At 42.3% G+C, this 22,953-nt stretch overlaps 1 protein-coding gene and 1 pseudogene across 1 annotated transcript; one reads left to right on the top strand and one right to left on the bottom strand.

Annotated features, from left to right (window-relative positions):
- Nucleotides 1-247: 247 nt before the first annotated feature.
- LOC129680368 (zinc finger protein 878-like) lies at nt 248-21,594 on the top strand. Its single transcript, XM_055611987.1, has 4 exons — nt 248-388; nt 16,164-16,290; nt 16,461-16,521; nt 18,506-21,594. Exons 1-4 carry the CDS (start codon nt 386-388, stop codon nt 19,659-19,661), a joined length of 1,347 nt encoding a protein of 448 aa, XP_055467962.1. The 5' UTR covers nt 248-385; the 3' UTR covers nt 19,662-21,594.
- LOC129680374 (S-phase kinase-associated protein 1-like) lies at nt 562-16,046 on the bottom strand (annotated as a pseudogene).
- Nucleotides 21,595-22,953: the final 1,359 nt, after the last annotated feature.

The following is a 22,953-nucleotide window of genomic DNA, read 5'->3' as shown; positions in this document are numbered from 1 at the left end:
AGGAAGCAGGAAAGCCCTTATTTGGGGAAAACCAAGGGCACATTCTACTTAAATCCTAGGCGCGGGTTTTTGACTAGGCTGCCAGAGCTGTGGCTGCATTGTGGCATCTGTGTCCTATTTTGTTAAAATAAGCGCTTGCCACCCGGCTTAGTGTAGGGCAGGGGTGGGCTCTGCCCGCTATCCAATCAGTACCGCGGAGCGCTGCAAGCGCTATCCAATCAGAAGCGTCACTTGGTGAAGCGGAAGTTCCTCACCGGCCATCTTTCTCCTGCCGAGTCTTTGTGGCGATACTGTCCCGCCAGCCGAGGGAGTCCGAGGCGGCCCTTCTGAGTCCGTGGCTTTGTGACCGCCAACACCAGGACCTCTGGGAGCGTGGGGCGCAGACATGGTAAGTGTCTCCGCGGCCAGCCGTGTCATCGGGAACCCCGCAGAGGGCGGATACTCCTCACCTGCCATCTTTCTTCCTGGCACGGTCCGGTCCGCTGCGAGGGCCGGGATTGTGACCGAGCCTCTGGCTCGGTGACAGCCGACCTCCGGAGCCCTCTTGAAACCCCAGGAGGGTCAGGGAGCAGACGGGGTGAACAGCGCGGCAAGTGTGGGAGGCGCCGGGTCTTCCCCGGGTCGCCGCCACCGTTCTGCACCCGACTTTGCTTTGGGTGCTGCGTGACTCACGGTTTCTCTGCTCTCCTGGTGGCGGGACCCCGGGGCTTTAGCCCCCAGTTCTTGCAGAATCCTGTTCTCCTGTCTCTCCAGAGACATCCCTCCTGAAAAGTATATATAGTTGAGCATATTATGTTAGTACCTGCCCCCAGTACCGGTCCATGCAACTGAAGGCCATTTTGAACTATATCCCAGGTTCTGGACCAACCGGAGGTTGCTTCAAGATTCTGGCTCGAGGGTAGGGGTTGGGGTGGGGAGAGTGATGTAGGCATTCAGCGTTTTCGAATTAACTTGGAAATAGATTAAGAAATCCCATATCTAGCCCGGTGTCCTGGTGCATAATAATCCGTTGTAACCCTCTTCTACAGTGATTTGTTTTTCTCTCATTAGATTAAGACTGGGCTCCATAGGGAGCTGAGGCCTGAAATTCCAGCTAATCAGGAGACTAAAGCAGGATGGCAAGGTCAGTGCCTGTCTGGGCGACAGGATGAAATCAAGGCCAGCTTGGGCAACTTAGCGCATGTTTTAGAATAAAAAGAGGAGCTGGGGTTGCAGTATATTGGCAGAGAATATTTGCCTAGAACTAGATTCAACACCTAGCACCATATTCAAAACAAACAAAAAAAACAAAACAAAACAATTTTTTGAACATGAATGGAATAACTACTTTACAGGATGTCTGGAGGACAGCGAAAACAAAAAACAAACAAAAAACTATGGTTGATGTTCTTTTAAGTCAGTGTCATTTGCTGGCCTGGAACTTCATATTACTGAAGACTAGGCTGGCCTGGAATTCATCATAGAGATTTACCTGCCTCTGCTTCCCAAGTGCAGAGAATAAAGGTATATTCTACACAACTCAGCCAACAATTTTTAATACCTATGTAGAAATATCTAATGTCCCCAGTCATCTCGGATGTTATAAGGAGACCCTATCTCAAGGTAACATAACCATAGTCCAGAGCCCATCTGGCAGATGAACAAACACTACCAAAGCTGTCCAGCTTGCATGGAGTCAAGGATACCTTCCAGTGGGAGACGTGGGTATGGCTCATAATACTAACTGAAAGAAATATACCCCAGAGGCACAGTTCCATTTCTAGTTCCAGAAATTTATAGCAGAATTCCCATGTGTCCTAAGTAAGAAGGTGGAGACATTTAGTATTGTCGACAGGATGAAATAAGTAAGTTGTCAAGTTGTAAAATTAAAGAAGGAAGTTAAGGAGAGTAAATCTTGACAGATTATAGTATAGAAGTTGGAGTTTCATTTTTTTAGCCTTTAATTACAGAGCTTGGGAGGCAAAGACAGGAGAGATGCTGTCTTGAAGAAAGTAACTTGAAAGAATGGTTTATTTACTTCACAGGTCTGGGTTATAGTCTGTCACTGCAGAAAAATAAAGGCAGGGAACCTGAAACACATAGTCACACCATATTCTCAGTTAAGAGCAGAGAGAGATGAAAGTATGCATGCGTACTGTCCACCCATTTTCATCTCTTACCCAGTCTGGGACCCAAACTCAGGGAATAATACCACCCACTTTTAAGCTGGCCTTTCTCCCATCAGGTAACAAACCCAAGATACTCCCTCACAAACATGACCGCAGACCAGTCCCAGACTGAGACTTGGGTCCTGGGTAATTACAGATTTTGTAAGGTTGACAATTAAAGGTAACCAACATTGTTCCCTTAAACAGAACATTGGCAGAAAAATGAAGGCTAAACGGATGAGATTTTAATGAGACATGAGGACATCTGATTAGAAATGGGAAATTGCCATCCTCGTTACTAACTGGCTAAGCAACTGAATTATTTCTGTGTCCAAGGACAATATGGAGAACAGAACTTCAGAGTGATGAATTGTTGTATTTAGAACAAAAGATCTCTCAGCTGCAGTGTTTGGGTGACTGCATGAATTTCCTTACTGCTGAATGAAAGCAAAGACATGACTGCTCCAAGGTATGGTTGAGGAGAAGGGTTTTATTGTAGATATAAGGGAAAATTCAGACAGATGTATCTGGAAGGGTCCATTATTGAATTTAGCCGTGGCGGAAGGGTTAGGGCAAAAGAGGAAGAGATCAGAACCAAGAAGGCAAAAAGGCCAAGGGCAAGCCAGTCAGGAGTCAAAAGGCCAAGAGAACACGGAAACCGAGAGAACGCTTGGCCAAAATAGCCGATTTATATAGGATCAGAAGGGAAGGGAAGGCCAGGGCTTGGGTTGGTGAGGTTTAGGATAGGGAATGGCGTGGGAAGTGCTAGGAAGAGGCACAAGTATTGGGTGAGACTTGTCTTTGGGACCTGACAACTGGCTTCTAAGGAAATACAGAAGGAGAGACAGGGCATCAAAGGGGAAGTTAAATGTAAAGATCTGGAAAATTCTTAGCCTGACCATTGTAAAATATAATAAAGTATACTTTGAGGGGAACAGCAATTACCGAGTAGATTGGACTAGAAGGAAGCCTGGTGCTATTCATGAAAGATGTGGAAAAATGACCTGGAAAGCACAATAGAGATCTTCAAAGCTCCCCTTCCCATATTTGTAAAAAGCATGGATTATTTTGTTGGTGTTATTTATAGTGGCATTTTTTGTTTGTTTGTTTAAAACAGAATCTCATTATATAGCCCAGGCTGGCCACAAAGTAGCTGTCCTGCCTCAGCCTCCTGAATGCTAAAGTTACAGGAAGGTATCACCATGCCAAGCCCTTGATACAAAAGAATCATACCGGGAGGGGGCTCAGGGTACCAACTAACCTTGAGGCTGACTAAAGCCACCATAAATCTGTTTTCTGCGTGCTGTGCTTGAATGAGTCTGTGTTTCCCTTCTTTCTGTTGATGAGAAGTCACAAACGAATCTCAGTATATTGTTCTAATACCCCAGGTCCACACAATATAAAAGCAGGGAAGAAACTAGGCTTGGCGGAGCACATCTTTAATCCCAGCACTTGGGAGGCAGAGGCAGGCGGATCTCTGTGAGGTCAAGGCTAGCCTGGTCTACAAAGTAAGTTCCAGGATAGCCAGGGCTACACAGAGAAACCCTGTCTTGATCTCCGCCACCAAAAATAACAGAAAGAGAGAGAAAGAGAAGAAAAAAAGGAAAGAAACTGGGGAGAAGGGTAGAGTTCTCCATGTATCTTCTAAGAAATCTCTCCAACTCTTCAAAAGATAAGGCAAAATTACATGGTTGTAGCAGAACTATCACAGAGAACTCCACCAGGACAAAGCCCAGGCAAATTGTGGATTGTGGTTGCTATAGTCTTCTACAGTATATGGGGGTCCCTGGAAGAAGGGACATCTTTGAGACCCCAGAGATACAGGGCTACCAGCATGCGTAGCTCTATGGCAGTCACAAGGATAATGGCTCAATGCATGACAACTAAAGTGTTTGTCTCACTGCCCAGAGGGTTTTAGACAAGGCCACCCAAGCTCTGTGGGCTTTGAGTGTAGCCAGTATCTTCTGGCAAACTACCCCGGTGGGTCCAGCAAGTTCAGCTAACTTTATTGTAATATTCTCTTATTTGCAGTATAGATTTTACAGTTTCAGTCCACTTTGTGTCTGAAAACATTAAATGAAATTTTCTAGAGGTAAATATTTGTAACTTTTAAATTGTGGGTAGTTCCGAGTAACATCATGAGAGGTTGCCAGCTATACCAGTCCATCATTCACCTCATATAATCTCATTATATAGCAGCTGTGTGGTAAGGTTATTTTTATAAAATGGTGTTTGTTTCACAGTTTCTCTCCCAACCTGGCTATCATACAAATAATTGAGACTCTATTATATTATTTTAGCAAGCTTCACTCTGTTCTTAACCCTCTCAGCTAATCTGGTTTCCTCCCAACATACATCCCAGAGATACTGGACTTTGTAGCTTTTTCTGCACCAGCTCTTCTCTTGGCGTCACCTGAACCTCTCCTGTGGCAGAATCCCTCATTTCCTCTTCTAATTCATCCTCCCCTGGCTGGCAGGACATCCAGCCCTATTCTCTGCCCTCTCAGCGATTGGCTGTAAGCCGCTTTATTGGCATATTGGGACAGTTGGGGAGGAGTATTCACATAACATTGAGACAGAAGATTCTCAGAACAAGGATTGCAACCAGATATGGGCGGTACAGAAATCAGAATTTGAATTACACAATAACCTTATACCCACAGCTATGTGACATCACATTAGCCCAAGAAGAAAGGTAAGTGCAGTGTACTAGGACATACTGAGACAGAAACTGACTCATTATATATTGCTATTGTAGTTTGATTTCACCATTATATATTGTAACTATTTCCTTGTGACTAGCTAACAAATTAAAGTTTCTCCTGTGGGTGTATGTAGGGAAAACCATATTGTACATTAGGGTAACTACTTGCCTCTATTCTTGGAACATACTCCCTTGAGGTACTGGTCATGTCTGCACTTATTTCATTTTACAATGTTGTGTGTGTGTATATATTGTGTGTATATATATATATATATATATATATATATATATATGTATGTATATATATATATACACTATATATAGAGAGAGAGTATATATATATATACTATATTTTCACTTACTGTTACACTTGATCATCCCCATTCCACTTCCGCTGAGCCCTGGTCTCAACAAGTTCTCCTCCTACTTTCAACGCTTTGTTTGTGTTTGTTTGTGTTCTTGTGACCTTAATTATGGTTATCTGAATGAACATGGGTGAGAATTACTTACTGAAGCAAGGACAGTTTATCAGTGGCTACATCTCTGAAGACAATGACTCTTTCTTCCCCAGGAAGCCATTAACTTCTAATAGGAACTTCAGGAACGGTGGGGCCTAATGATGGAATATTGAGTGGCCCCATTTTCTGCAGGTAATTATAGCTGCTGTGAGGTCATGAGCTCAAAAGCTATATCATGTCCAGAAGACAGCATTCACAACTTTATATCCCATCTTCCAATGCTTATATTTTTTTCTATTCTTTTGTTGTGATGTTCTCCATGCCTTGGCTGGGGTGACAGAGGCATCCTGTCAAGGGGTGAGTGTTCAATAAGTCACTTATTCTCAGGACTTGGACCATTTAATGAATTTCTGTATTAAACCTCACCCAGTGCAAACAGAAACTTCTCTGGCCAGCTTAATCTTCTGGAGCAGCACTAATATGAGCATATAAACATAAATACTTATGAGACAGCTTTACATCATGTCCATGTAGCAAAACAGAAAGGTTCTTCCTTAGGTTCTGTGACCTGTCCACCGACGGCCTTTGAGCAAGGGCCTTTGAGGCCCTCCGGAAGGAGGACCTCAAATACAGTTAGAAAATTTTATGTTACCATCACAGCTTCCATGCCACTATTTTACCAATGGGCACATCTTGACTGGTGGGTTGATATTGTAGATTACAGGATTCATAGCTATTTAGGACAGTTAATGACTCTCTCAGCCATAAGGTTATGGTTTATTTTTTCTGTTTCTTGCAACCAAAGAGTTTTGTCTTCAGCAGTAGCGTCCAGCCATTTAACTCTTGTGGTCAACCAGAAGCAGGCCTCAGGCCAGCTGGAAGTCTAGGAAGCAGTCCTAAGATTTGCCTAAGGTTGTGGGAACTGTCTGTTCAGGAGTGATGGTGGGAGGGGTGGAACTTCTTTACCTGCCATCGTTCTCACTGGCACCTCCATACGAGTGCAGCAGTCCTGTCCACTTAGGAAGACTTGGGGACTCAGCTTTGGTGGCTGGGAGACCTGGGACCCCAGGAGCAGATGTGAGGACTCAGGAGGCCCTGGGCTCAGACATGGTGAGTGAGTACGAGCTGGATGTGCGAGATGTTAAGTCAGTGATCTGGAGCTGACACGCTCTCTCTTCCCCTCCCCTCAGGGGAGGGGGATGAGGCCAGGGAGCACTCAATCCCTCTGCTCCCCGGGCCACAGGACTCCATCATTTTGTAGAGACCTGGTTTCCTGTCTGCAGCTCTGCCCTCGCCATGCGAGCTCCCCTACATTGTGGTGACCACCAGATGGTTCTGTGGGAGCTTTTGACTTGGTGTGGGACTGTGGACAGGAACTGCTTTGGTACTGGGTTGCTGTCTGCAGCAGTTGTTTTCCTGTAGGTCTTTCAAATTCACCCGAAGGACCATATGAACTCCATGACCTTGCCCCTGCTGCCCAGCGATGTATATAGTAGAAAAGAAATCTCCATGGGTCCAGACACTTCTTCACACTGCCCACCTAATTAGAAAGAATCCCCATGTAACTGTTTGTGCTGTTGGAGTAGACTTGTGCTCCTCTGTGAGGTCATTGTTGTTGTGCTTTAACCATCACTCGCTGACAGTGATTTTAAGATTGCATGCTAATCAGAGGAAGACCTTACTGTGAAAAGTACTGCAATAGTGAGAAGCCTGAACTCTTTACATTTTTTAAATTTATTTTTACTTTATATATTCACTTTACATCCCAGTCGTGATCTCCTCCCTCCTCTGCCCCCGGTCCCATTCTCCCACCCACTTCCCCCCATCCTTCCTTCCCTTCCTTTCAGAAGAGGAGAGCCACCCACCCCGGCACATCCACTGAGGCCAGGCAAAGCAGCCCTATTAGAGGGAAGTTATCAAAAAGCAGAGTCAGCACCTGCTCAGCTTACTAGGGCACCCACCTGAAGATCGAACTGTCCATTGGTTACATATGTGTATGGGGCCTAGGTCCAGGCCATGCATGTTCTTTGGTTAATGCTTCCATCTCTGTAAGCCCCCATGGACCTAGGTTAGTTGACTTTGCTCGTCTTCTTGTGACATTCTTGTCTCTTCTGTGTCCTATTTCTGCCCACCCACACTCTTCCGTAGGACTCCCCTAGCTCTACAAATGCTTTGCTGTGGATCTCAGCAGCTGATTCGATCAGCTACTGGGTGGGCCTCTGAGAGGATAGTTTTGCTAGGTTTCTGTCTGTGAGCATATCAGACAATTGTTAATAGTATCAGAGGTTGGCTCTGTCCCATGGGGTCTCAGATTGGGTCAGGCATTGGTTGGATATCCTTCAGAATCTGTCCTATCTTTATTTCTGCGCATGTTGTACACAGGATGAATTTTGGGTGGAAGGTTTTGTAGGTGGATTGGTGCTCCCCTCCCACCACTGTAAGTCCTGCCTGGCTAGAAGGTGGCCTTCTCAGTCTCCATGTCCCCCGCTACTAGAAGACTGCTAGAGTCATCCCCATATCCTTTCTGGAGCCTACCCTGTCACAGGTCTCCAGCTTGTCTCAGAGATGCCCCCACCCTCGGTCTCCCTTTTCTCTTGAAGACCCTCCCCATATCTTCTCCTATTCAGTTCCCTCTATTCATCCATTTCCACTGTCTATTCTGTTTTCCCATTTGAGTGAAATTCAAGGAGGGCCTTCCTTGGACCCTCTTGTTACTTAGCTTCTTTGGATCTGTGAGTTGTAGTATGGGTATCCTGTACTATATGGCTAATATCTGCTTATAAGTGAGTACATACCATGTTTGTCTTTCTGGGTCTGGCTTACCTCACTCAGAATGATCTTCTCTAGTTCTCTCCATTTGCCTGCAAATTTAATGATTTCCTTGTTTTTACCAGCTTAGTAGTATTCCATTGTATAAATATACCATATTTGCTCTATCCATTTTTCAGCTGACAGATATCTAGATTGTTTCCATTTTCTGGCTATTATGAATAAAGCTGCTATGAACATGGTTGAGAAAATGTCCTTGCATGGTGGAACATCTTTCGAGTATATGCCCAGAAATGGTATATCTGAGTCTTGAGGTAGCACTATTCTCAGTTTTCTGAGAAAGCACCAGATTGATTTATAAAGTGGTTTTACACGTTTGCACACCCAGTGGAGTGTTCTCCTTTCTACACATCATCGCCAGAATGTGATGTCACTTGAGTTTTCAATCTTAGCCAGGCTTGAGACAGAATCTCAGAGTCTTTTTGATTTATTTCACTGATGACTAAGAATGTTGAACATTTCTTTAAGTGCTTCTCAGCCATTAGAGATTCTCAGTTTAGCTCTGAACCCCATTTTTAAATTGGATTATTTGGTTTGTTGGTGTTTAATTTCTTGAGTTCTTTATATATTCTGGATATTAGTCCTTCGTCAGACATAGGATTGGTGAAGATCTTTTCCCAGTCTTTAGACTGTCATTTCAGTCTATTGACAGTGCCTTTTGTTTTACAGAAGCTTTTCAGTTTCATGAGGTCCTGTTTACTAATTGTTGATCTTAGAGCCTTGGTGTTCTGTTCAGGAAGTTGTCTCCTGTGCCAGTGAGTTCAAGGCTCTTCTCCACTTTGTCTTTAATAGATTTAGTGTATCTGGTTTTATGTTGAGGTCTTTGATCCATGAGGACTTTAGTTTTGTGCAGGGTGATGAATATGGATCTATTTGCATTTTTCTACATGTAGACATCCAATTAGACCGGCACCATTTGTTGAAGATGCTGTCTTTTTTCAATTGTGTGATTTGGGCTTCTTTGTCAAAAATCAAGTTGTCCGTAGGTGTGTGGGTTTATTTCTGTGTCTTCAGTTTGATTCCATTGATCTATACCGGTCCCATGCAGTTTTTATTACTGTTGCTCTATAGTACAGCTTGAGATCAGGAATGGAGATACCTCCAGAAGATCTGTTGTTGTACAGGATGGTTTTAGCTTTTCTGGTTTGTTGTTGTTTTGTTTTTTGTTTTCCATATAAAGTTGAGAAATGTTCTTGTTTGTAAGCCCAAACTCTTAAGACCTTCATGCATTCCCCTAATTAGACAAAAAGGGGCTTCACGTTCATATTCTGCTCCAAGTAAACTGGGATAGGAAGAAGGTGTAAGGAAAGGGATGAGGGACTTTTCTCTCGGGTCATCCTGCTCTTTGGGTGACTGTAATGGAAAGGTTGTATGCTGATTTTTACTGAGTGAGGCAGAGATAGCAGGTGCAAGAGAAGCAGCAAGAACAGATCATTCAGGAAAGTTTACTTAATAAGAATTTTGTTTTCACTATTCTGTCCAGCCATATATTTTGGGGACATGTGCATTTGAGCTTTTGTCTTTTTAATTTTTTTTTTTATTTTATATGTATGAGTGTTTTGTCTGTGTGTATGTATGTGTGCTACATGTGTGTACTTGGTGATCACAGAGACCAGAAGATCATCCTGGTGGCTGGGAGCTGCCTTAGGTGCTGGGAGTCAAATTCAGGTCCTGGAAGAGCAGCCATCCTCTAGCCTGTGGCAAATGGGCATTTATAAAGTTTGTGTCTGGACTGGTCATAGATTTAAAGGGACAGGCCTGGAAGAGGGAAAAGTGTTTCTCAAGTAGAGGAAGTGTTGTGAGATGGAAGTTCTGTGATGCTGTTTGCCAGGGATACATGACTGGGTAAAACTCATCAACTTCACCTATTTCTGTTTTCCACCAAGCAAATAGCCTGTGGTATAGTTAGACTATAATTTGCATCTTGTGAGAATGTCTGTATTGGGCAGTCTGAGAGAAAATTTCCTCAAGAAAACAATCTAACATTTCACAGTGTATTTTAATACAATCTTAAAAGTTGGTCAATGTCCCAGATTGTGCCTAGGACAGATGACCTTTGACTTTGCTTTACAATAGGAATGTCTTTGGATTTTTTTTTCTTCTCTCTCTCTCTCTCTCTCTCTCTATATATATATATATATATATATTAGATATATATAATTTATTTCTTAAGTATTTTCCTTGAGACAGGGTCTCACCATGTATTCTTGGCTGCCTGGCCTAGAACTCACTGTGTAGAGCAAGCTGGTCTGGAACTCATAGCAGTCTGCCTACCTCTGCCTCCTGGGGGCCGGGATTAAAAGTATGCATGCATCTTTTCTCCTTAACTAAAACTTTCAGGTAACATTTGACCTCATGCTAATTAATTTTTATAAAAGTATCCATTTTTATAAAATACTTAGTATTTTATTTACTTTTCTTTTATGTATATAACTATTTGCATGTTTGTGTGTGTGTGACCATTATCCACAGTGGCTGAAAAAGGGCACCAGATTCCATGGAGCTGGAGTTATGGATGGTTGTGGACCCCCATGTGGGTACTGAGAACCAAACTCAGATCCTCTTCAAGAGCACAAGTCCACTTAACCACTGAATCATCTCTCTTGCCTCCCCTAGCCTTAACATTAATCAGTCTTTCTCCCTCCCTCCTTCCCCTTCTCTACTCCCTCTCTCTTTCTCCCTCCCTCTCTTTCTCCCTCGCTCCTCTTTCTCTTTTTCCTCCCTCTCTCTTTTTCTCTATCCCTCTCTTTCCCTCTCTCCCCGTCTTTCCCTTCCTCTCTCTTTATCTCTTTCTCCCTCCCTCTCCCCTCTCTCCCTCCTTCCTCCTCTCCTCCCTCTTTCTCTGTCCCTTCCTTTCCTCTCTCTTTTTCCTCTTCTCTCCCACCTCTCACTTCCTCCAAACCTCCCTCTCTCTTTCCCTCACTCCTCTATCCCTTTCTTCCTCCATGTGTAGACATATATGCCACAACATGTGTAGGTCAGAGGACAACTTTCAGGGAGTTTGTTGTCCTCTTCCAATACATGGGTTCCAAGGATCCAGCCTAGGTCTTTAGGCTTGTGACAAGGCTTTTAGACTGGCTGAAGCATCTTACTGGCTGTAACGGCTCAAGATTGTGCCAGTCAACTATGATAAGTCAAACTTAGCCGGAAATGTTGTATTTTAATTTACTATTTTATTTTTACAGATGTATATTTATGTGTGATTTAACAGCACTTATTTTTATTGTCCAACATTAAACATACTTAATGATTGTATGTTTGTACTGATTATTGTTGACACTGAGCATTTTCATATGTAGCTCTTCATGTTTTATGAGTCTGTCTTTACCTGTTTCTCTTTCACCTCTGTTTTTCTCATTGTTTTGTGTGAATAGTATTGTGCTTTAATTACAGATTTAGTTGTATATGGATTGTATCTAGACAAGTGGTGGATTTTTATATATTAAAATAGTGCTACATAGCCTTACTACAATCACCTATGGATTCTAGGTTTTGATTGGCTTGTTGGGATTTTTCTGCACAGATCATATCATTTGTGAAGAAAGCCAGTTTTATTCCTTCTCACTATCATTCTTGTATTATTTTTTGCCATGTGTTTTTTCTTCATCAATTTTTTATGTTTTTTGTTTGTTAGTTTGTCTAGGTGTTGGATTCTATAAAGTTATTTTTATATATTCTCTCAGTCTCTGCAGAGAGACCCTGTTACAAAAACAAAACACCGAGATACAGGGTATAATTCCATTTCTTCCCTGATGGAAATTGATGTTATTTGTTGAGGAATTATTCATATTTATTCATAAAAGATGCATATCCTTGTAATGTCTCTTACTGTAACATTATAACATGGTAACATATATATATGTGTGTGTTCTTTGTCTTCTTGTGTTTTTATTAATGGTTGCTTTTTAGGGATCATTTCATTTCATCTAATATAACACTTACAGAAATTCATTAAATTTCATGATATTAATAATGTTCATTGGATTAGCATGGGCAGCACTTTTTCATTGCCGATTATATTAGTTACTTTTCTTCTTCCTGTGAGAAAATACCTGGCAGTAAATAAATTAAGGGAATGAGGTTTTATGTTGATTTACATTTGGAAGGTAAAAGTATATATACTAGGCAGGTAGTACCTATAGTATTGGGCTGGACTCAGCTTTCCATCAATGATTTGGGTAATGTATCTGGAAAATTCCTGTGCATCTTTCTGAAAGTGCCAAATCAGCTGGGTTGCTGGAACACACTGCAAGCAACAGTTGAAGCACCTACTTATGTGCTGGATTATTTGTCTTTACCCCAGTCCTGGCAAGTCTTTGGGTCTTTCCTCAATCCCTTGAAAAACAGCATACATCTGGTATTGCTTCTTGTGACAGAGGGCAGAATCACTGCACTCCAAGAAGAATTCGCCTCTCAGGATGTTTGTGTCAGAGATCCTACCTAAAACTGTTCCATGTGGCACCCCCCCAGTCAATGTGTGTGGGTGCGCAACAGTACCCTGAGATGTCATTACAATGGACTGGCTGATAGCTAGAGTGAAGCCTCTAATGGCAGGTCTCTTCTCAGGATGGATATGCTTGTAGCACTCTGGAGATTCAGTGGGCTTTGTTTTGCCGAGCTACGTTGCTAAGCTTACTCCAAGTTCCAGATTTATTAGAGCTGTTCATCCAAGCGCTGTATACTTCTTTTGCTGTGAGTCTTTGTGGCAGTTCACTCAGCAGAAAGGAGGATCCATAATACAGTGGTTCTCAACCTTTCTAATGCTGCGACCCTTTAAGATAGTTGCTCATGTTGTGGTCATCTTCAACCATAAAATTATTTCTATTGCTATTTCATGACTGTAATTTGCTACTGTTGTGAGTCATAATGTAAATATCTGATGTGCAGGATCCCTGACGTATGGCCACAGGTTGAGAACTGCTGCTGTGGGGGTCCTGGAAGTAGTCCCTGGCCTTAAGAGTCCCCAGCCCCATCTTGTTCTGACAAGCCCCATTAGCAGAGCTTGCATCACCAGGTGACTTCAGTGCAGGGGATGCCTAGATCCCAGCGTGCCCTCCAACAAACTGTCACCAGGTGGGATTCTCAGTCACTTCTGCCCCGTCTCATCTAGATTCTTCACTAGGCTGGGTAAGCTTTTTGGACTACAAGTAGGACCATTGTTGGCCCCTTCCACCCTGCCCTCACCTTGGACCTAATGCAGCGACAAATGGTAGTTTCCACCTATCTCCAGGGGAAGGTCCTATTCTCTGGCTTTTCTTCATCTGTGGCAGATGGGTGCTAACTCTCCTCCCCTGTTTTCACTCTAGGCTATTTTCCTTCCTCCAGTGGGGCACAAAAGAATTAGCCTTTTCTACATCTTTTTTTTTTTTTTGCACCTCCCTGCCCACTCTTCCCAAAGTTATAGTTCAATCTTCTGTTTACAAACTACCTCTGGACAATTGTATTGTTTTTTGTTCAGTGTTCATTCTTAGACATCATTGCTGCTACTACCAGCACCAAAAGTTCACCCTCCCCTTTGACTGCCCTCGCCCCTCCAGGACACGAGAGGAAGCAGGGCTGGGGAGCAACAGATTGGTTCCTACCCTGTCCCAGAGAAGATAGGGCTCTGCCGCTTGGATATTACTTGGATAAAGAGGGGGTCTATTTTGATGGGAAAAAAAGTATAGGCCACCTTCTCCCCTTGTTCTGTGGGAGAGGGATGGCTGGTATTTGTCCCTGCCTGGTTTCCTACTTGTAGTTCCTTGAATAAAAAAGTAAACAGGGAGAAGGGAGTGATATCTTGAACTCACTGAGTTCCATCTAAAACTCTGACATCATTCACATTATTTCATTGTTCTTTGACATTGTCTTCCTTTTTTTAATTTAATTCATTTATTAAGTGAAGAGACACATTTACATCCAGAGAAGCAACTGTATACTCTCTGTTGTGTTACTTTTTATAGAAAAGCATCTTGCACTTAGGATGGCTGTTTTCTGAGTTTCGCCATACGTTTTAATGTTAAAGGTTAAATTACTTTTTACATGCAAGTGGTGTGTTTGCCCATTTGGGAACAGCTGACATAAAAAGATGACATAGCACATAAAGTAACTGTCTTTTTAACTGAAAAGCTGACAAATTGTCTAGTTACAGTTCCCCCACCCCAACCACAAACTGGGTAGTAAACTGAATCTCTAGGCAACATATTCAAAGCTGAGAAGAATAAATAAAAAAGACAAAACTAGACCTCAGATCCATTTAATAGGACCCAGCTGCCTGTACACGAGCTTAGCAGCCGCAAAGAGGCAGGAAGACATCCTAACGACCCCCAATAGTAACTTCAGGTTGCCTGTTCCAGTTTCCGACTCATGAGCAAAGATCATGTTTTGTTAATTCTGTTTCAGGGTAATTCTCATAAGTTATTTTATTTTCAATGCCAACTTTGAAAGGCTCACTGAAGTTAACTGGACAATGAACTAGGCAAAAATCACCTTATAGAACAAGGGAAAACCCAAAATGCCACTTTCCTTAGAGAACCTATAGTTCAGTTTTATTCAGAGATGAGGGGGAAAGTGCTTACGGAAGAAACTCAGCCACGATCTGATCTGTACTGGAACTAACACGCAGGGAGAGCAAGGCTGTGTTTGTCTGCTGGTCTCTAATATTAGCACTATAAACAGCAGTGCAACTAGCCTTTGGACCAACTCTTCTAGGGTTACGCTGTCGGGCACAGCACTTCCCTTCTCTTCACACCACTGGTTCTCTTTGCATCCCTGGGCCGCCTCCTCTTCAGTAGTCATTTTTGATATTGAAGGTTTTATGACTCTCCTCAGGAGTTTTCCTCCTAATCATATTGGCCACAGTCTTGCATGTAACATCAAGCAAACCTTTGATGTCTAAGTAGTTTGCAGCCAGAATAAGTTCTAAGAGCATTCCTTGTCAACTTTCAAGAGTTCTTGGTTCTAAACAGGAATACCATCTGTCTGCTTTTCTTGGTTCTCATCACCCTCAGGAGGAAGAGGGTCATCCTTATGGTGGGTGTACCACTGAATGACCATTTTCAGACTTGCTGCATTAACATTTGGTAAAGGCACAGGATCATCATCTTCATCATCCATTCCCAAATCTTCCAGCATGGTCTTGATGGTCACATATTGTTTGGCATTTTCTACTTCAAATATTTCTCCATCAGAACTCTGCAACTTTATTGAAGGTATGGTACTTGGTCCCAAGACTGCAGGCCTAAGGCTGATGGACAGTGTTCACACAAGAAGAAAAACACCAAGGACAAGGCCACTGACATTTTCCTTTTTTTAAAAGTAATGTTTGTTATTAGCTTAATAAATTACTCTTCAGAATTTTTGTGTTTACTTTGTAAGAAATCCAGTACTTTCCAGAAGTTTCTCTTAGTACAGGCACAATAAATATATTGTGAACTCCATAAATAACAGGTTATGACAAAAAATGATAATTACTGTCACAACAGTTCAATAAAGAGTCATTATTCACAAGTCACTTCGGGGATGATCAAGTAGTCTCCCTCCGATGATCATATTGGAAATTTTCAAGCACTTAGAGGGAAAACAGGAGTTAAGCCAAGAACACATTGTTTACAGAAACTGTATGGGAACATTGTGACTGCCTACCCCTTGCCATCAGTCTGTTGACATCTATCCTAAGAGCAATATCTAGACTCCAGCAAAAATCAAACCTTGAATTCAGTCATTTCTAATACTATGTTTAGTCAGGACAGCTGGTGTTCTCTGTGTGTGCACAAAGTAACAAAACTGTTTTGAGAGGTGTTAAAGTGTGTACCAAGAAAAATTGCAAGATCCAGCAGCATAGTTGGTTGTTCCTGTCCTGTTATTTTTTTAACAAAGAGTTCTCATCCAGTACAGGAATTTCTGTGTAAGAGGGCTCTCCTTATGCATGGTGAATAAGAGAGTCGTGACCTTTGCAGAACACCATACCCTGTGAACTTCTTGCAGAATGCATCTAGATTACAATGCTGTGAATGTTATTCTTATTCCTGATGTGGCATGTTTTAGGACTGTCTAACTTTTGAGGATGTGGCTGTGAACTTCACCTTGGAGGAGTGGGATTTGTTGGATCCTTCCCAGAAGCAACTCTACACAGATGTGATGCAAGAAACCTTCAAAAACCTACTTGCTATAGGTAAGGACGAGCTTGTTTTTTCACTTAGTAATGAGAGACAGATCTGACTTGCTCCCCAGTGCTGCTCAGTGGTTTAGAATAGGAAGGGTGGATGTGGTGAATATGCCAGGCATAGGCATGTTATATTATACACCAATTTCATAATGATTTTTCTCTTTCTGCCATTTTAGGACAAACTGAGGGAGTCCAGAGGATTAAAGATGATAATGAAGATTCTAGGAGAAATTTAAGGTAATCTGTTCCCTCCAAATGAAAGGAGTGTTGCGCAAGAATTTGTGAGTCAGAGGTAAAGAGACAGCTCAGTAGTTAATAGCATTGTTCTTTCAGGGTGCGGGATTAGATTCCCAGCACCACATGGTGGCTCACAACCATCTGTCCAGTCCCAGGAGACTGATGCCCTCTTCTGTTCTCCTCAGGCACTGCATGCAGGTATTGCATAGACGTACATGCAGGCAAAACACCTGCATGTGAAATTAATAAAATAAATTAATAAAATTAAAAAAAATAGTAATAAAGAGAACATTTTTTAAGAATGTAGAAAATTTAAAAATAAGCTCAACTTAAAAGTAATTTATTCTGAAACAATTCTATAATAATTCATAGATCACTGGTGACATAATATACTAATAAGATGATATGGTTGACTTATAATCCATATTCACAAACTTTGTTCCATGTACAAAAATGATTTTAAAATGTGGGCTGGACAGATAGAAGGGCCAGGGGCATTGATGCTTGAGTTTAGTGATCCCTAGCACCTCCATTTAAACAAAAACTGGAGAATGGACTACCGTAGGGCTTTCTGTGCCTCAGCTTAGCTGGAAGGGTGAGAAGGTAGGATGAGTTCCATTTTCAGGAAGAGAGCCTGTCTCAGAAGGGTAAGAGGGGAGGTGGTTTTCTGGCCTGACCTCCTCATGCACACACCCACGCATGCACACATTTACCACACTCCGCACACTCAGGACTGATGAGATGGCCCAGTAGGCAGAGACCTTTCCCCGCAGTTCCATTCCAGAACTTGCGTGGTGACTCAAGAGGACCAGCTCTTACAGGCTGTACTCCAGTATCTACGCTGAGGTAGTGGCCTGTGCGTACTCACGCACTGATGAATCCCCCACCCAAACACACACTATAAATAAAGCCGTATAGGGGCTAAGGATTAAGCTCACCAATATCATTCTTGAACAGAACCTGAGTTTGTTTCCTAACATCCATGTTGGGCAGGTCACAGACATCTGTAGTCCAGTTCTAGGGGATCTACAATCACCACATTTATGTGTGTGCACACACACACACACACACACATACACAATCAAAGATAAAATAAAGATTTTTTTTAAATACAAAGAAATACTGCTTTAAAGTGCAAATAAATAATAAAAGAAAAACATGTGACATTGTCTTCAAGCTTTGAGTGGGAGGTATATTTAAAAAAATAAAATAAAATAAAGGGCCATCAAGATGATTTACTGAGTAAAGGCTCTTTACTGCCCAAGGCTGGTAACCTGAATTGAACCCAGAGCCCATATAAAGGTAGAAGGAAAGTACTGACTCCACAAGTTTTTCTCTGACCTTTATATCGCCTTCTTCCTGCTTACGTGGTAATAATAATTTAAAAGCTTGAAGGAATTTCTTCTTTCCACTGGTTCTCTAAAATATCCTGAATATATGCAAATATTTCAAAATCTGAAAACAGTTTTTTTCTTGGTTTTTCAAGACAGGGTTTCTCTGTGTAGCGTTGGCTGTCCTGGACTTGCTTTGTAGACCAGAGCTGGACTCAGACTCACAGAGATCTGCTTGTCTCTGCCTCCCACAGTGCTGGGATTGACCAAAACCATTTTTGTGGAAGCATTTTGTTCAAAGAATATATGTCATATAGAGGCATATATTCATTGCTGACTAATTAGCGATCTAACAGTTGATGGTAGTGAGTTCAAGGCCAACTTGAGCATCAGCAAGAAGCAAGACTTGCCAGAACAAATAAATAATGATAAATGAATGTGAAGGTGAATAAGTATACATAATGACATGGGCATTCAGTGTTTGCAGAGTATTTTACTTGGTAAAGGTGTTAACATTTTATAAATACCAGTATCTTCACACTAGATATCCTTTAGCACATTCATGTTAAAGAATTTTAGCCATGTAAAATATGAACTCTTCCCCTGACCAGTAACTTATAAATTTAAGTAATGTGCCTTTCTGCTTTGTACAGAAGTGGAGTGGTGGAGTTACTGTATGAACCCAATGAAGGTAGACGATGTGAAGAAATCTTCAGTGAGTTTCCAGATACTGTTGTGAGCAAGAAAACCCCTCATGGAGTCAAACTGTGCGGAAGTAATTTATGTGAAGACATACTTATTGGTCTCCCACCCCTAAATATGCATATTCCTGTTCAAACAGGACATAAACCATGTGAACATGAGATCTATGAAGACAGTCTCTATAAATTTAGGGGATGTGGGAAAGCCTTCATGTACCCTGAGTGCTTTCTGAAGCGTGAAAATGCTCACACCATAGAGAAACCATATAAATGTCAGCAATGTGGGAAAGCCTTTTCCTCTTCAAGTAAGGTTCGCAGACATGAAAGAACTCATACTGGTGAGAAACCCTACATATGTAGCCATTGTGGAAAAGCCTTCCCTAGTCGTGGTTCTCTTCGACGCCATGACAGGATTCACAGTGGAGAGAAGCCCTTTGTGTGTAAGTATTGTGGGAAAGCCTTTACTGGCCAAAGTTCACTTCCACGACATGAAAGAATTCACAGTGGAGAAAAGCCCTATGTGTGCAAATACTGTGGGAAATGTTTCATTTCTTCAAGTACCTGTAGAGTACACGAACGGACTCATACTGGAGAGAAACTCTATGTTTGTAAACTGTGTAATAAAGCCGTCACTACTCGTACCTCCCTTCGAAATCATGAAAGAATTCACAGTGGTGAGAAACCCTATGTTTGTGAACAGTGTGGAAAAGGTTTCATCTCTTCTGGTACCTTTCGAATCCATGAACGAATTCACACTGGAGAGAAGCCCTATAAATGTAAGGAATGTGGGAAAGCCTTCACTATACAGAGTTCTCTTCAACGCCATGAGAGGATTCACACTAGGGAAAAACCTTATGACTGTAAAGAATGTGGGAAAGCGTTCAGTGGTTACAGCTCACTTCGCCGCCATGAGAGAATTCACAGTGGAGAGCGACCCTATGCATGCAGGCAGTGTGGGAAAGCCTTTCCAGCTTTAGGGGACTGTCAGAGACATGAGCAAATCCACACTGGTGAGAAACCCTTCATATGTAAGCAATGTGGGAAGGCCTTCACTCGTTGTGGTTCCCTTAGAATACACGAGAAGACCCACACCAGAGGGAATTCCTAAGCATGACGTGTGGGAAGGCCTCCTCATTTCATGCCCTTTCCATAAAGAGTGTGACCATGAAGTTGTGAGGGCTGCCACTGGGCAGTCATGTAAAATTACAAACATAAAGGACAAACGTAAGAAATAGTTTAAAAATTCTGTGAAAATTCCCCAGGTTTGGGGGTACTATAAGTGTACATTATGGAAAGCTTAGCGCAAAGTAATTTATGTAGAATGCTCCAAAAATGTCCCCAAAGTTATATTACCCCATTAATGTCTTACTAATGTAGATATGTGAACTATTTATTTATACTTTAACTGTTGTAAATAAATGGTGGCATGACAGAACTTTCTGAAGTTTGCTTAAGAAATCAGGCAAACGAATATTTTTTACTATGTTACCTAACATTTTGAAGGATTTTAGCTGATTGAATGATGGAATGGCCTTTTGAGATGTGGTGTTAGCACAAATGAGTTGGCAGTAGCCCACAGTGCTAGGGCAAGGTTCTCCAGAAGGACAGATATGCTCTAAATTGGCTTCTAATATGATAGTGTTTCTCTCATGGGTCTAGGAGTCAAGGGGCCTGGAACTCACTAGCAAAATTTTGGCTTCCTGTACTGTAGATCTGGTTTAACAAAGGGAGGCACAACCATTCCTTTGAACTAGAAGCTAAAACACACACACCTCTCCCCAACCCTGTGTACTCTGTGTTGCTTGTGCACTTCCGTTAACCAAAAACAGTTACTAAAGGGATTGATCCCTACCGGGGGTCGTGAGACTGCTCTTCAGTATTGGAGATAGGCTATTTTTGCCTACTTGACACAAGCTGGGAATCGGGTAGGGAGGACACCATTAATGATGCCTGTGACAGGGCTGCTGTGCGTGGTGCCACTCTAAGCAGGTGCCCTGTGTTGTGTAAAAAAGCAGGCTGAGCAGGCCGTGAGGAACAAGCCAAGAAAAAGTCTTCCTCCATAACCTCTGCCTCATATCCTACTTCTGTGTTCCTGCCAACTTGAGATTCTACCCTGGTTCCCTTAGGGCTGGAATATCAAGTGTAATCTAAAACAACCCTTTTCTCTTCAAGTTGATTTTGGTTAGTGTTTTAGCAACAACAACAAAAAGATCAGACTAGGGCATGAGTAAAGGAGGAGTATTACTGGAGTCCTTAGTGTCACCATGTCTGGCCACTAAAACCCATGGGAAGTTTGAGTCACCTCTCAAGGCAAAGAACTAGTTAATTTGGGTATATGATGTTTTTATTTACAAAATTTTTATACTAAAATTTGTTTTAACTTAAAAATGTAAAAATAATGCTTAGTGCTTGCTGAAGAGGAGGAAATACAAACTGACACCAGAAAAAAGATCCTTATAAATATGTTAACCTGTGGGACCAGTTCTAAAACAGGATTCTGACTGTATTCACTTTTATTTTGTTAAGAATATATGTATTAAGCTGGGCATGGTGGCATATGCTCTTAATCCCAGCACTCAGGAGGCAAAGGCAAATGAGTCTCTGAGTTCAAGACCAACTTGCTTTACTAATGAGTTTCAGAACAGCCAGGGGTGCGAATGGAGATCATGACTCAAAAATGTTTATTTTTATAGTTGATAATTAGTTTTGATTGCCAGTGTGACAAAATCTAGACTCACCTGTGAGATAGGCCCCTGACAATGCCTATAGGAAGTTATCTTGGTTGCATACATGACTATGACGGGGGAAGACTCACCCAGTGTTGGAAGTGCCAGTGCCTGACTGGGATACACGGGTGTGTCAAAGTGGGGAAAGTCAACGAGCTGAGGGCAAGCATACATGCACTCTTTGCTCTCTGCGTTTGACTGTGCTTGTAATGTGACGGAAGTATGAGCCAAATGAATCCTTCTATGTTGCTTTTACCTGGATATTCTGTCCTATAACAAGAAATGAAGCTAAGACATTATACACATATATTAAGCAGATATTCGTGTTTTCTTTCATCTCTTCCTTTACCATGTAATTGACTTAATATCAGTACTGGGTATTGCTACGTATTGTCATATTTAATTATGGCACAGTAAATGAATAAGCATTTCTCAAGGGACTTTGACACCTTCTGGAGAAACAATGTTTTCAGTTGTACATGAAATTTATGTTAGGTGAAATAATCTTGTTATTGTCTTTATTTAGAAGTTGTGTATTGTTGACTTTCCTGTTCAGATGGGAAGGTGTCCAGAAAATCCGCAGCTCTGAAGCCTGGGAACCACTCAGCTCTGCGGTGGTACAGTGCCGCAAGGCAAGGGTTTCCTGAGACATGGGAGCCCAGGACCACAGCTCTGAAAGGAGGCCTCCTCAGCAGAGGTGTTGCAGCTTCCCAGGGAGGGCTTCCCCAACCCCAGCTGAGCTGAGCAGCAGATGAATCACACCAAAAAAAGACAGCAGAAACTGAGCAGACACGGTCTTTAGATAGGATTTTTTTTTTTTTAAGGGGCGGTGCTTTCTAGGGCAGAGATTTCCAGAGTAGGGATTAGTGGAATTTCAAGTCTTGGGTTTGGAAGACCTTAGGGATTGGTGGGCTTTTCTGTTCAGGTATTGGTGGGAGTCTGTGGGAAGCTCAGGGATTGGTGAGTTTTCCTGCTTAGGGATTGATGAGTTTTTATTCAGACTTCTCACCTAAAATTAGCATAATCTAGGAAAGGTCCCACTGAGGGTCTGGAGATGGCCTTTGTGACAGAGGCTGGAACTGCTGTTCTAACAGAGGTGTGGGGGGAGGGCCTACTGGGGTTTACACAGATGGGAACTCTAAGCTAAACAACTGTCTTTAACTCTGAACTTACACTAAGGGGTCAGATTCTGGTCCCTGGCAGACAGTGCTTGGGGCTGCAGGGAGCAGGATACTTTATACATGGTGGAGCAGAGATCAAAGGAGCTCACAGACTGCTTCCAGGTGGATGCGCCTCCCTCCCTGAGTCCCTGTCAGCAGCAGCCACAACTGTGGCTTCAGAGCTTTCCCCAGGGCTACAGCTTTAGGTGTCAGAATTCACCTTCACTGAGGCAGCGTTTTTCTTGTTTCTGCCGCATATGATGGCTGGCTCTAACCTTCTGAGGGGTTGTGCTGCCTCTGTCTCCTCCTCAGTATGGAAATACTGAGAATACAGGGGTGTGTTGCTGCATCTGGTTTTTCTTTAAGTTCTGGAGGATTTTTAACTCAGGTTCTCTCACTTGGTAAGTCTTTTATTCACACCAACCTCCCCAGACAAGAAATGCATATTTCTGCAGTTGTGTCAGCATTTCTCATCATAAAATATGACTTTCCTGGGAGTGTGTGTGGCTAATTC

The sequence above is a fragment of the Psammomys obesus genome, unplaced genomic scaffold, assembly GCF_907164565.1.
Source record: "Psammomys obesus unplaced genomic scaffold, mPsaObe1.curated_primary_1811, whole genome shotgun sequence".
NCBI classification, from domain to species: Eukaryota; Metazoa; Chordata; class Mammalia; order Rodentia; family Muridae; genus Psammomys; species Psammomys obesus.
This window is presented reverse-complemented; position numbering and strand designations above follow the sequence as displayed.